The sequence below is a fragment of the Harpegnathos saltator genome, unplaced genomic scaffold (genome assembly GCF_003227715.2).
Source record: "Harpegnathos saltator strain DR-91 unplaced genomic scaffold, Hsal_v8.6 scaffold367, whole genome shotgun sequence".
Lineage (NCBI taxonomy): Eukaryota > Metazoa > Arthropoda > Insecta > Hymenoptera > Formicidae > Harpegnathos > Harpegnathos saltator.
This window is the reverse complement of record NW_020230169.1, coordinates 162,302-175,214: the sequence shown is the minus strand read 5'-3', so window position 1 is coordinate 175,214 and position 12,913 is coordinate 162,302. Positions and strand designations below refer to the sequence as shown.

At 52.5% G+C, this 12,913-nt stretch overlaps 1 protein-coding gene across 1 annotated transcript; it reads right to left on the bottom strand.

Moving 5' to 3' along the window:
• Window positions 1-8,925: 8,925 nt before the first annotated feature.
• LOC112588989 (uncharacterized) lies at window positions 8,926-12,164 on the bottom strand. Its single transcript, XM_025300457.1, has 3 exons — window positions 11,822-12,164; window positions 9,607-10,511; window positions 8,926-9,018 (listed from the first exon to the last, which is right to left on the bottom strand). The coding sequence occupies exons 1-3, from the start codon at window positions 12,162-12,164 to the stop codon at window positions 8,926-8,928; spliced, it is 1,341 nt and encodes a 446-aa protein (XP_025156242.1).
• Window positions 12,165-12,913: the final 749 nt, after the last annotated feature.

Sequence of the window (12,913 nt, the reverse complement as noted above, 5' to 3'; positions counted from 1 at the left end):
GTACGCACCCTCCTCATGGCAGCAGGGGTTGCCCACGAAAGGTCAATGATTGATTCCCCCTGCTGCCCCACGAATGTGGATTTATTGCCTTCATTGAGGATGTGCAGACCCAGGCCCGCGGCCCAATCTATTGTTTCCTCCCCCCTCCTGTCACCGCGCTGGGATTCCCATAATTCAGATTTTGCATTGAAATCCCCAGCAACGATGACAGGACCCTGGAGATGCTGTCGTATTGCATCTCCTATCTCTTGGAGCCAGGACCTGTATTCAATCAGGTCCACGCTCTTTGCTGGGGGGAAGTATACCCCGACCATGATGGTCACTCCCCACCTGACCACGACGTACCCCCAGCCACAACTTACGAATTTCGCTCGCCTTCCATGTGATAGCGACAGAGCCCCTGTCGTCTCCAAACCACTTTGGGTGGTTTCTGGGGACATAATAGGGCTCTGCCGCTATCCCTAATCCCGCACCGCGCTCCGCCATCGAGTGTTCAAACAATGGTTGAGCTTGGCGGGCGCGGTGCAGGTTCGCTTGTAGCAGCCTGGTGGTCATTATTGGTCGGTCGGATTAATGATGATCTTACCGCCAGGCTGCTCTCCCTCGTCGCTCTCTGCGTTCTCCACCGGACGTGGACGTTTCTCCCCTCTCTTTTCCTCCACCTCCATTTTCTCCTCCTCCGCCAGCGTGGAGGACGGAGGGGATGGTGGTGGTGAGAGTCGCTGTATTTGTGGGAGCGGTGATGGAGCTTTCTGTCCCTCTCCATTTTCCTTCTCCCTCTTTTCCTCCTCTTCCTTGCCGTTGGGGGGGAAAGGAGGGTCCTGAGGCTTCGGTGCGGATGCCTCTCGCCTCTCTACTGCCCCTCCCGCGGTTTTCCTCCTTCCCTTGGGTGGTCGGCAGGCTGGTCCACCCATCCTATGTCCTGCTGGTACTCCTGCATCAACACATACTTGGCACCTGGCTTTGGATTTGCAATCTCTTGCCAGGTACCCTTGTTCTCCGCATCTGTAGCAGTTTAATCTCCTATCAGCATTATTTTTACAGTTTTGCTGCACGTGCCCTTGCTCTAGGCATTTGTAACATTGCAGGGGTCTAGCTTGCAGCATTTCTGCCTTCACCTGCGTCCAGCCTATTCTTATGTTTCCCATTTCCGCGATCCTTTTTGCTGCCAGTATGGGACATTGGATCCATAGTGATTTTGTTTCATTTGGGGTCACTCTTATCTTTCCCGTCTTTACGTCCATCCTCTCGCACCCACCTGCTTTGGCCACTTCTTCTGCAGCTTCTTCTTCCGTGGTGGATATTTCCAGATTCCTGAGTCTTAGTTCTCCCATTTTTTGAGGTCTGCTAATCTTCGCTCTATCCGACAGTACATCTCTCAACTTATCCGCAAGAATGTCTGCTCTTCTTCCTCTTTCCTCGCCCGGAATTTCCAGGACTAACGCTCCCGTAATCCCAACCCTGGTCTTTAATTTATCTATCCCTATGCCATTTAGGTCTATTTTTTTCTTGGCTTCAGCCAACAGCTCCTTGTATTGGCTCTTGTCCGCTGTTATGGTGACTGCCGCTGTATTAGGAACCTTTCTCTTGATCTTTTTGCCCTCCGCCTTTTTCTTGCTTTCTTCTCTCTTTGCCCTTTCCGTTTCCTTTCTTTGCTCTTCTTTTCTCACCTCTTTCTTTTCCCTTCTTCCTACCACCCTTGACCATGGTTCCTCGTGGGATGTCAGAGTAGGTGCTTCCTCCTTGGACTTTGTTTGTCCTTCCTTTTCAGGATTCCGGACCTGAGGCTGTCTATTACCCATCTCTTCTTTTTGGACTTGGGTTTTCGGCTGGCCTCCTCTTACTTTTCTATTTTCTCACCCTTTATTTCCCCCTTTACCTTTGGTTTTCCCTTCCGTTCTTTGTAAGGGGGCATCCTTTTCCCTTTCGTTATTTACTTGCGGTATCCAGGTTCCTAGTACCTTCAGTATCACCCTTGTCACTTTTTCCTCCAAGTCCTCTTCCTTTTCTTTCTTTGTCTCCTCTATTTTTTCCACCCTTATCTTTTTTCTGAGTGGAATATTCTCCTTGATTATCAGTCCCTTCCTTTCAGCCTTGGCGACCCTGGCTTCCTTTTTGCTCTCCTCCACCGGATTTACCATATCTTTTGGGATGAGGCCTTTTTGCACTTCACCCCAATAGGTATATCCTCTTCCTCCTCCATCATATCCGCTATTGGAGGAGTGATTCTTCCCCCTTTCATTCCTTCCTTTTTCCTCTCAATATAGGTCGAAGGCGAGGAGGCATCCGGGATCAACTCCGGTGCCCCCTTTATACTCCAACCTATATTTCCTTCCTGTTTCGGAGGCGGGGGGATAGTGCCACAAGAGGCGTTACCTCCCCTATACTCCGGAGCGTTCCTTTTATCTCCTCCAGTTCTTTTTTCACATCTTTCAGGGATTCCTTCAGATTGGTGTTTTCTACCCTGAGTTCCTCGATCATGTTCAGGTTGTCCCCACATTTGTCATTGGCTATGTGTTTTGCCATTAGATTTGTGCCCGTTGCTATTGCGGCGGCAGCATCACGCAGGGCTTTCACATGCGTCCCCTTAAGATTTTTCGACTTAACCGAAAAACCCAACACTTTCATTGATGCCTCCAGTACAGAGGCCGTCAATTCTCTAAAGGGGGCTTCCTCCATGTGCTCCATGAGTCTTTTGACTTCCGCCTTGTATTTTCTGTTCTTGGAACAGTCCTGAAATTCCTCTAACGGGTTTTCCATTCCTCTGAGTATATCTTCCTCCCTCCTCTGGGCTAAAAATTCTTGTTTTTTCTCCAGGAAAATTTTCTTTTTACGATATTCCCCGGTTGATTCTGGTCTTCCTCTACCTCTCAGAGCTTTTTCGGCGAATCGTTCTTCGTCCGTTTCTTCATCCGTATTGCGCGGGATATCGTATTTTCCTGCTTTGATTTCTTTCTCCAGCTCTTCTTGTGAGCTGGAGTCAGACTCTGACCCAACGACGTCGATGTCATTAGGGGATCTGGATCTATCGCTGTCCACTTCCCTATTCCCTTTTGTTTCCAGGGATCTGGAACTTCTCAGTCCCATCCTTCCTACCACTTGTTTAGGGTGGTTCTTTGAGATGACAACTGCCGGTGCCCTCCTACGAGAGCAGTGACCAGTTGTCTCTTCACTCCTATCATTACTTGCCAGGGTCGTCTTATGTTGGTCCGTATCCGTTAGGTCAATAGAGGTTAATGAATCTGCCATTTTGGTTTAAAACTCACAACTCTGCACGGCTCCGGTGCCTGGGCATGCCCGCATCCCCCCGGAAAGGGGGAGCCTCCGAGTTCCCCCAGAGGAGCACCATATGGCACGGGCCGACGGAATGTGTCATCGTCGGCACAGGCCTCCCGCCCCTTACACGCGCCCTGACCACCAGTTCTGGTGGCCAGACCGCTTTCGGGGGTCCCACACTCCGACAATGTGGGCACCGTGCAGAGCGCCGCCACGTGGGGGGCCGCATGAAAGGAGGTATTTCACCGGTGTCGCACCCCACCGGGAACGCCTCCCCCATGGCAGCCAGCGTGCTCGCGCCGCCCGAGGGTCCGCTTTAGGGTGATGCGATCGCATTCCCTCGGGCACAGCACACAGGGGCTCCGGCCCCGCCTCGGAATACGTCCGAGCGGCCCGGAGCACCCCTCCACCCCCCAGGTACCGTGAGGGGTTCCAGACCCTCACGGTGTGCAGACCCGGGTGTGGGTACCTCTCTCCGCCTGGCCGTGGCCAGGACGGATGAGAGAGAGGATCGTTCCCTTTGGCTGCCGGAGCACCAAATGCAATGCCTCCGGGAATGGGTCCTCTAGATGGCGCATGAGGGTGTCTCGAACCCGACCTCGGAGTACGTCCGAGCGGCCCGAGACACCCCTTCACCCCCCGGGTACCATGGGGCAAGCCCCATGGTGTGCAGACCCGGGTGTGGGTTCCTCTGTCCGTTCGACCGATGCCGAACGGGTGAGGGAAGTCGGGGAGTCCACTTTCAATGAAGGTGGGGTCCTCTCCCCTCGTCACCCTAGGGTGCCCCGACCCCGACCCCGACCTCGGAATAAGTCCGAGCGGCCCGGGAAACCCCTCCACCCCCCAGGTACCATGGGAATAGTCCCATGGTGTGCAGACCCGGGTGTGGGATCCTCCATTCGCCCAGCCGTGGCTGGGACGAATGAGGGAGAGAGGTCCTCCCCTCTTCGGCTGCCGGAGCACCGGCGTGCAATGCCTCAGAGGGTGGGATCTCTAGGGACGCGATAGGGTACTCCGACCCCGAACTCGGAGACGTCCGAGCGGCCCGGAGCACCCCTCCACATCTCAGGCACCATGGGGGGAGGATCCCCATGGGGTGGAGCCCTGGATGCGGGTACGTCCCTCCGCCCCGGTCTAACCATAACAGTCCAACCGAAGCAGGAGGAAAGGGTTCTCTCTCTTCGGCTGCCGGAGCACCGGCGTGCAATTCCTCCGAGAGAGAAGTCCCCTTCCTGGAGCGAGTGTAGAGGAGGTCATCCCTGTCGGCTGCCGGAACACCGGCGGGCAATGGCTTCAGGGATGATCTTCTCCCACCCGCTCTGTGACCATACTGGTCATGGACTAGGCTGGTCACTCAGCCCGGTCGGGTGCTCTTGGTCCAGTCCCTCCGTACAGACCACTCCGGCATGGTAGAACCTGCCAGGGGCCGAAACCCCCGCCGGCACAGCTCTGTACATCATCGGGACCTTCAAGCCTCCCCACCACGTCAAGGTGGCACCCACGGGGAGGCGAGCACGAACGTCTTCGTACTTTGGCCCAAGTGAACGATTACATGCGCAATTACGATAGACAAGATCCCTCGTTGAGCAGTATGCCGTTGCCCGACAAACGCTTGCTTCGCGTGCAGGATGATCGTCCGTGCAAGGCTGGCTTGTACGACGTGCGCGGACGATTGGTGCAGAGTCAAGACGTCACGTCGACACAGTGTACGTAGAATCTCGCATAGTGGAGGGTGGAGTGATGGTATTGTCGCTATGGATCGTTCTCTCTCTCTAACAGCGACGATTTGCGCGCGTTTATTTTCTCGGTACCGCTCACAATTGGCTCGTCGCACAACATAGCACCGGACAGACTGTCAGGCGGCTTGCCTATGTCCGACACTATAAACGATCTGGCCGCTCATCTCAACAGAAACGATTCGTCGTGTCGCTGGGACAGCAGACGGTGACGACATTTGTTGTCGTGAGTGTGTGTGCTACGCTCGTATGTTCGACGAGTGCTATCACACGTACGCACTCGTAACCGCAACGTACGGGCGCAACAACGGTTCACAAGTAGTTGTATGAGGAATTCGGGGAACCGTCCAAACGCGCGTGGGGAACCGTTCGAGCGGTGATCCTTGGACGGCAAGAATCACCGGTGGTTCCCCGCGCGCGCTCGGACGGTTCCCCGAAATCGTCTTATCGAGTCGTCGGCCGGCTCGTACATACGGACCACCCTGTAGTTAACGTTAAAACGAAGAAATAATTTGGAGCAAAGATATTACATTCTTGATGTTTCCTTTTGACACGAATAATGACAAAATTTTTATTTTGTAACCAAGAATAAAAAAATTATGTTACACAAAAAATTAGTTACAAAAAAATTAATACAAAAAAATAAAATTAAAATTTACATAAAAAACACTTGGCGTGTGTTTCGTCGCCGAACAGCGCGAGATAGATCGCTCCGCGACTTACCGGTATCGCCCAGCGCTGGGCAACGAGGTCGGTGGAATCGACGATTGAGTGCCGCGGAGGAGGATGGATGGACGGGCGAGGTTCAAAATAGCCGTCTTTGGTCAGATTGAATTTAGCTGAATTTTAGTCTAAAGGTCAACCTCGCACACAATCGAGCCGCACCAGTCGGGCGGTGTTGCGAGCTAACCCAATCACAAACAAAAAAAAAAGAATACCAAAATTCTACACGACAAAAAAAAAGAAAGGATCTAAGAGAACAGAAAATGATTATTACGCGTAAAATGAAAGGACCAACGCAGTGATCGGCTTTGCTCCGTGAGCAACGCAAGTCGCAACCGCTAACAAAGAAGCGCGAGAGGACCTGAACGAGAGATCAGGCGTCGAGAAAGAATCGAATCGGAACGCGAAGTGAAGTTGTGGTTTCCATTGTCATATATATAGCTCCTCTCTTTCTCGCCGTCAATGTCTCGCGTAGGTCTAGGCACGAGCTTGGATGTCGAAATTCCAGAAGATTCAGCCGTGTCGTTACTTCGCTGAGATCAACAATCTTCAAATTACAATAGAGCGATCGAACTAATTTGGACATAATACTTCGGCTGTTTATTTTGGAATTAGGTCGCTTTATCGAGGCTTCTTCTGCCTGCTATCCCAAAACATCATAACATGGCAGCAATACGAAAATTTTCGTTGAAACTTCGTTTACCTTTTTTTTCTTTGTTTTTCATATTTCCAAGTGGACTCGCGACCATACCCCCCGCCTTGAAATTACGAAAGTGGTTACGATCGTTGTTACATAACCTGGCGAGTTATAAACAAAAAAAAGACAGGCGCAAAAATCTCCTAAGTAGTGCACCAAAAGATGATACAATAAGATAGCTGATGTAAAGCATGAGGTCACATAACGGCGACGCTGTACAATTATAATGGAGAAACGCTTCTGGGTATAAAGGGCGTGACGAGATATAAGGCAGGTTCGCACATCGCACGGGGAACTGCCTAAGGAGTCTTACTTGACGGTCTACGGAATTGTGATTCGCATGCTCGCACAGTACTAGGCCGCCCGCCATAACATATAGTTTGCCTTTGGCTCCGCATTTGTCGAAGTGTTTAGCTCATCCGAATTTAGGCAGAGTCAATTAATGCATCCAAGGCCTTTCCAGACTTCTGGTCGCGGCGGATCGCTGCTCTCAGAGGGATCGCTGCCTTGTAATCGATTGGCAATGCGCACATCTGAACGATAGGTCGCTTAAACTCCTCGCGAGCCGTTTGACGATGACGACGCGTATAAGGCCGTCGGCCCCAGGAAAGCACTGGGTGACTCGTCCTAGCTCCCACTTGCACGGGGGTCGAGTCGGGTTGCGGAGGAGGACGAGCTGTCTGAGTCTTATTGGCGGCTCGAGTTTTCGCCATTTTGTGCGTTGTTGTAGCGTGTTGACATAATCTGTCTGCCAAATCTTCCAAAAGCACTCAGTCATCTGGCGGACGAGCTGCCAACGAGTAAGTCGATGTTCGTTTACGTCGAGTAAACTCGGCTCCGGGGCGGTTGTCAGCGCGGATGCGATTAAAAAATGACCCGGAGTTAAGGATTCGTAATCGCCGAAAGTATCGGATAGCGGCGCAAGAGGACGGAAATTGAGACACGCCTCGATTTTGCAGAGCAGCGAGGTTAGCTCTTCAAAGGTGAGCGTGTGTGTTCCGAGAGTGCGACGCAGATGATGCTTGACACTGCGGACGCCGGCCTCCCAAATGCCGCCAAAGTGTGGAGCGGCCGGCGGAATAAAGTGCCATGCAACACGGTCGGTCGCAATGAAATTCCGGAAATGAGAATCGCGAATGGCTGCCTTATATGCGGTCGCGAGTTCTTTATCGGCAACGAACGTCGTCCCATTGTCCGAATAGAGAGCCTGCGGAAGCTCACGACGCGAGCAAAAGCGAGTGAACGCGTTCAGAAAAACTAGAGTGGAGTAATCGGAAACCAACTCCAAATGTATCGCCCGAGTGGCGAGGCAAACAAACAACGCGAAGTACGCTTCCGAGAGGTTATCCCGCGACCGGCGGAAGCGCGCACCTGCAATAGGCCCGCGTAGTCGACTCTGCAGTGTAAAAAACATCTGGGGGGGCTGAAACTCGCACGGCAAGAAAATCGCTCATTCGTTGAGACGGAATCGCGGCCCATTCGCGTGTACATGCGACGTATCGATAAATGATCGCTTTAACAATGCTTCGAGCGCGGACGATCCAAAAGTCGCGGCGCAACGTACTCAGGGTGAGCTGCGGTCCCGCATGAAGAGCTCTCAAGTGAGCGTGCTGTACGATGCGGTCGACTACTGCATGCAAGCTAAGTAGAATCGGGTGACGGATTTGATAAGGAACCGGCGCGTTCTGAATTCTCCCGCCGACACGAAGCACGCCGTCACGGTCCAAGAATGGACAGAGAGAGAGAATCGGACTTTTCGGCGACACATTACGTTTGAGTGTGAGGGCACCAATTTCCTTGGAAAATAGCTCGATCTACACTTGTTTGATCCATAAAATACGAGCGCGATCGCACTCAGCCGCTGTGAGAGCGCGGCCGAATGCGGCATTCTGCGGAGCGTCGGTCGAATGGCGACGGCATGGGGAGAGGAACCGAAAAAGATAGGCGGTTACGCGGATAAGCCTCGGCCACGACGAGAAACGTGAAGCAATGCTGAACGGATCGCGCGGTTCAGTGCAATGATATGCGGCAATTTTCTCTTCGAGAGGAGCGCTAGTCGGAAGATTTAACTCATTGAGAGGCCAATCTTTCGAAGGAAAGCACAGCCACTATGGCCCCCGCCACCACAATGAGTGATCGCGAAGCTCGTTCCCGAGAAGACCTCGCGACGCACAATCGGCGGGGTTATCATGTGTGGATACGTATCACTACGAGACATTGGGCACCTGGGTTCGAACAAAGGCCACGCGGTTGGCAACAAAAGTCCTCCACCGGGACGGGTGCTGTCTGAGCCAAGCGAGCACAATCTGCAAGTCCAGCAAAAACACGGAGCGTCCGGCAACCTGAATGATCCGCGAATGAAAGCGAGCAAGCGAGCGAGAAGCACCGCGGATGACAATTCGAGCCGGGGAATACTGAGCGGTGTCAGAGGCGCAACTCGCGATTTCTCGGCGAGCAATGTAAGAGTGACTTGACCCGATGGTGAGGTGATTTTTAAGTATACCGCGGCGGCGTAAGCGGTGTTGGAGGCGTCGCAAAAGCCATGCAGTTCGGCATGGGCTCCGGGCTCCAGGCCGGTCCAGCGTTCTATTCGAAGTCCGTTCAGAAACGAGAGGCATGAATAAATCCTATGCCATCGGCTGAGAAGTGGCTCCGACACCGGCTCATCCCAGGCGAATTGTTCTTTCCACAGATGTTGCATGAGAATTTTCGCGGTTATCGTTACCGGTGTAACCCACCCCAGGGAATCGTACAATTTGGTGATTGCAGATAAAATGGTCCGTTTTGTTGGGGGCACGTGATTCACGAGCGAGACTGTAAATTGAAACGAATCGAGCGACGATTCCAGCCGAGTCCGAGAATCTTAAGCTTTTCATCGAGAGCTAGGGATCTATGAATAGCTAAACCGTAGTCTGCGGCGTCGATATCCTCTAGGAGGATACGCGAGTTACCCGCTCATTTTCGCAAATTAAACCCTCCGCAGCGTAAAAGGTTTTCGAGCTGCGTGCGGGTTTCGCGCAAAGACGGGATGTTGTCGCTCCCGAACAACACATTCACATAAATATGCTCGCGTAGAATCGGGACAGCAAGCGGAAACTGAGCCCCCTGATCCGTTATTAGTTGTTGCAGAACACGTAGGGCGGGGAAGGGTGCGCAAGACATTCCGTAGGTCACCGTGAGTAATTGATACTCAATCGGAGACTCAGAAAAGTCGGAGTTCCACAGAATGCGCTGATAATTGAGATCGTGTTCATCCAGTCGTATTTGGCGGTACATTTTCGCGATATCTGCGGAATAGACGTACTGATACCGTCGCCACTTTAAGATCACAGCAGTGATGTCCGTTTGCAACTTCGGACCCGTGAGCAGGTGGTCGTTTAAGCTCGTTCCATTCGCCGTTAAACACGAAGCATTAAAAACGACGCGGAGATGGGTGGTGACGCTATCCTCGCGGAAAACTGGATGATGTGGGATAAACACGCACTGCGATTCGCTAGAAGCCGCTGCCACGGGCGCGCGACGCATGTGACCGAGGAGCTCGTATTCCTTCATAAAAGCGTTGTATTCGGCGGCCTGCGTCGGGTGAGATCGTAGTCGTCTAGTGAGCGAGACGAAAAGCTTTCTCTCGCGCTCTCGAGAGTCCCCGATAGCGATTGGAAGTGCCGTTTTGAAAGGGAGACGGACGGTGTATTTTCCGTCCGCGCAGTGAGAATGCGTATTTTGAAAGTGCTGCTCGCACTGCTCATCAGTAGGGGGAACAGCGGAATGATGAGGAATCTCTTCGACTTCCCAAAATCGTTTCAAGTCCTCCTCGAGGTCCGATGAGAGCGCGCAGTGATGCGTGGAGACTTTCAATGACGGTAACGCATGGACCGCGTCACGGACGGAATGAGATGTTGCTATGAATTCCGTACTAACGGATCCCGATATGACCCAGCCGAAAATCGACCGTTGCGCGATCGGCTGGCCGACAGCGCCTTTTCGAAGGCCGTCCAATATGATCTCGTTATATAAATCGGCTCCAATTATAATTTGAATCGGCGCTGTACTGGCCGGTTCCGGGTCGGCCAGTGGCAAATCTGACAAGTGCGCGAATTTCGAAATCTCAATTGGGCATCTCGGAGCGTAAGAGGTCAGCTTGCGCAAGATTAATGCTGTGGTCGGGAGCGACGGCGAAGCGGAATCGAGCGGAGAGACGAAAATCGACGTCGCATAATGAAAGGTGTCGGCATGAACACCGCCGACGGCCGATACCGATACCGACATACGACTTCGTCACGCGCGCAGAAGCTGAGCCACGTTTTCCGAAACGAAGGTCATCTCTGACCCTTGGTCGAGCAACGCGCGAATCTGGACGGTGCGACCAGTGGGCGCACGTACTGTGACCCACGCTGTCGCCAAGAGAACTGGCGTTCGCCGTCGGGGTGTTGCAGCCGCGAGCAATGTGACAGCGGAGGTTTCTTCGACGTTCGATTGCGATTGGCCCTCTAACGTCCCAACCGACGGGTGAGCGAACGAATCAGAGATGGTGTGGAGCATGGAGTGATGCCGTTGATGGCATTCGCGACAAGAATACTTGCTTCGACACTCAGCAGCCGTATGGCTTTGACTCAAACAGTTCAAGCATCGCTTGTGCTGCTTGACTAAATCCCGCCGATGGTTCGGACTGGCTCGCACAAATGTCGGATAGGCGCTAAAGTAATACCAGGCCTTACATATCGGGCATCCCGGCGACGAAGGCGACGCGGACGCATTCGTCACGTGCACCCACGAACTCTGTGCATCTCGGCCGGTTGATTTCTTTCCTGAGCTTGAGAAATCATCGAGGGCCCGCGCGCGAGCGGCCATAAAATCAGCGAGATCGGAAAACGCTGGTGGCTCTTTCTGTTCGCTCGTTTTTAAATTCCACACCTTCCGAGTGGCCGAATCGAGTTTTTCCGCCACGATGTGAACCAAAATATCGTTCCAAAAATCCTCAGATGATACCCACAATTTCGTTAGAGCCGATAAGGACTCTGAATCCTGTCGATCAATGCCTGTAACTCGCTCGCAGACTCACGCGAAAGAGCAGCCGCGTCTAATATAGTCAAGAGGTGCAAGCGAATGAGTCGGCGTTTGTTCTCGAATCGCGCGAGAAGAGCCTCCCAGGCAATCGGAAAATTATCCGCGGTGATAGAAAGGTGCGCCACGGTCTCGAGGGCGCTACCTTTGAGACACGATGTCAAAAAATGCATGCGCATAAAATCATTTAATTCAGCATTGTGCAAAATGAGCGCGATAAACTTGTCGCGAAAGTGCTCCCACTCGCCGTACGCTCCGTCGAACGGGGACAAACGGATGGGAGGCAAATTCGACAACGAGTTCGCAGATGATCGACCGACATGAATGCCTGACGTCCTTAAAAATTGACTGGTATCTCCGTTTCGGAGCGGGCTCACCGGTGGATCAAGCTCTTCCAAACGCTCGCTCACGTCCAAGGTCGTAAGATAGGCCTCTTCTGTCGCGTCGAAGGCGCCGTTTCGAATATAATTGATTGAGGCCTGGTTTTCCTCCGGAATCAGCTTCAAGAGAATGGCGCTACCAGTTTGGAATTGATGCCAAGAGTCCTTGAGTGCGGTGATCCTGGAACGCACTGTCGCCGATGTCAATCGGACCTTCCCGATTTTGCGGAAATTTTCCAGCGATCGCTCTATGGTGCGTTGCACTTGCTTCTGTTGCAGCAGTTCGGCCATGTTGAGTTCCGGCGCGACTGTCCGCAACCAGAATCGCCCTTAACCACCGCTTTGTATCCGGCTCGAAGGACCAAAATTTGTTTCGTCTCCGAATAGCGTGAGGTCGATCGCGCCGCGACTTACCGGTATCGCCCAGCGCTGGGTAACGCTGTCGGTGGAATCGACGATTGAGTGCCGCGGAGGAAGATGGATGGACGGGCGAGGTTCAAAATAGCCGTCTTTGATCAGATTGAATTTAGCTGAATTTTAGTCTAAAGGTCAACCTCGCACACAATCGAACCGCACCAGTCGGGCGGTGTTGCGAGCTAACCCAATCACAAACAAAAAGAAAAGAATACCAAAATTCTACACGACAAAAAAAAAAGAAAGGATCTAAGAGAACAGAAAATCATTATCACGCGCAAAATGAAAGGACCAACGCAGTGATCGGCTCTGCTCCGTGAGCAACGCAAGTCGCAACCGCTAACAAAGAAGCGCGAGAGGACCTGAACGAGAGATCAGGCGTCGAGAAAGAATCGAATCGGAACGCGAAGTGAAGTTGTGGTTTCCATTGTCATATATATATATATATATATATATAGCTCCTCTCTTTCTCGCCGCTAATGTCTCGTGTCGGTCTAGGCACAAGCTTGGATGTCGAAATTCCAGAAGATTCAGCCATGTCGTTACTTCGCTGAGATCAACAATCTTCAAATTACAATAGAGCGATCGAACTAATTTGGACGTAATGCTTCGGCTGTTTATTTTGG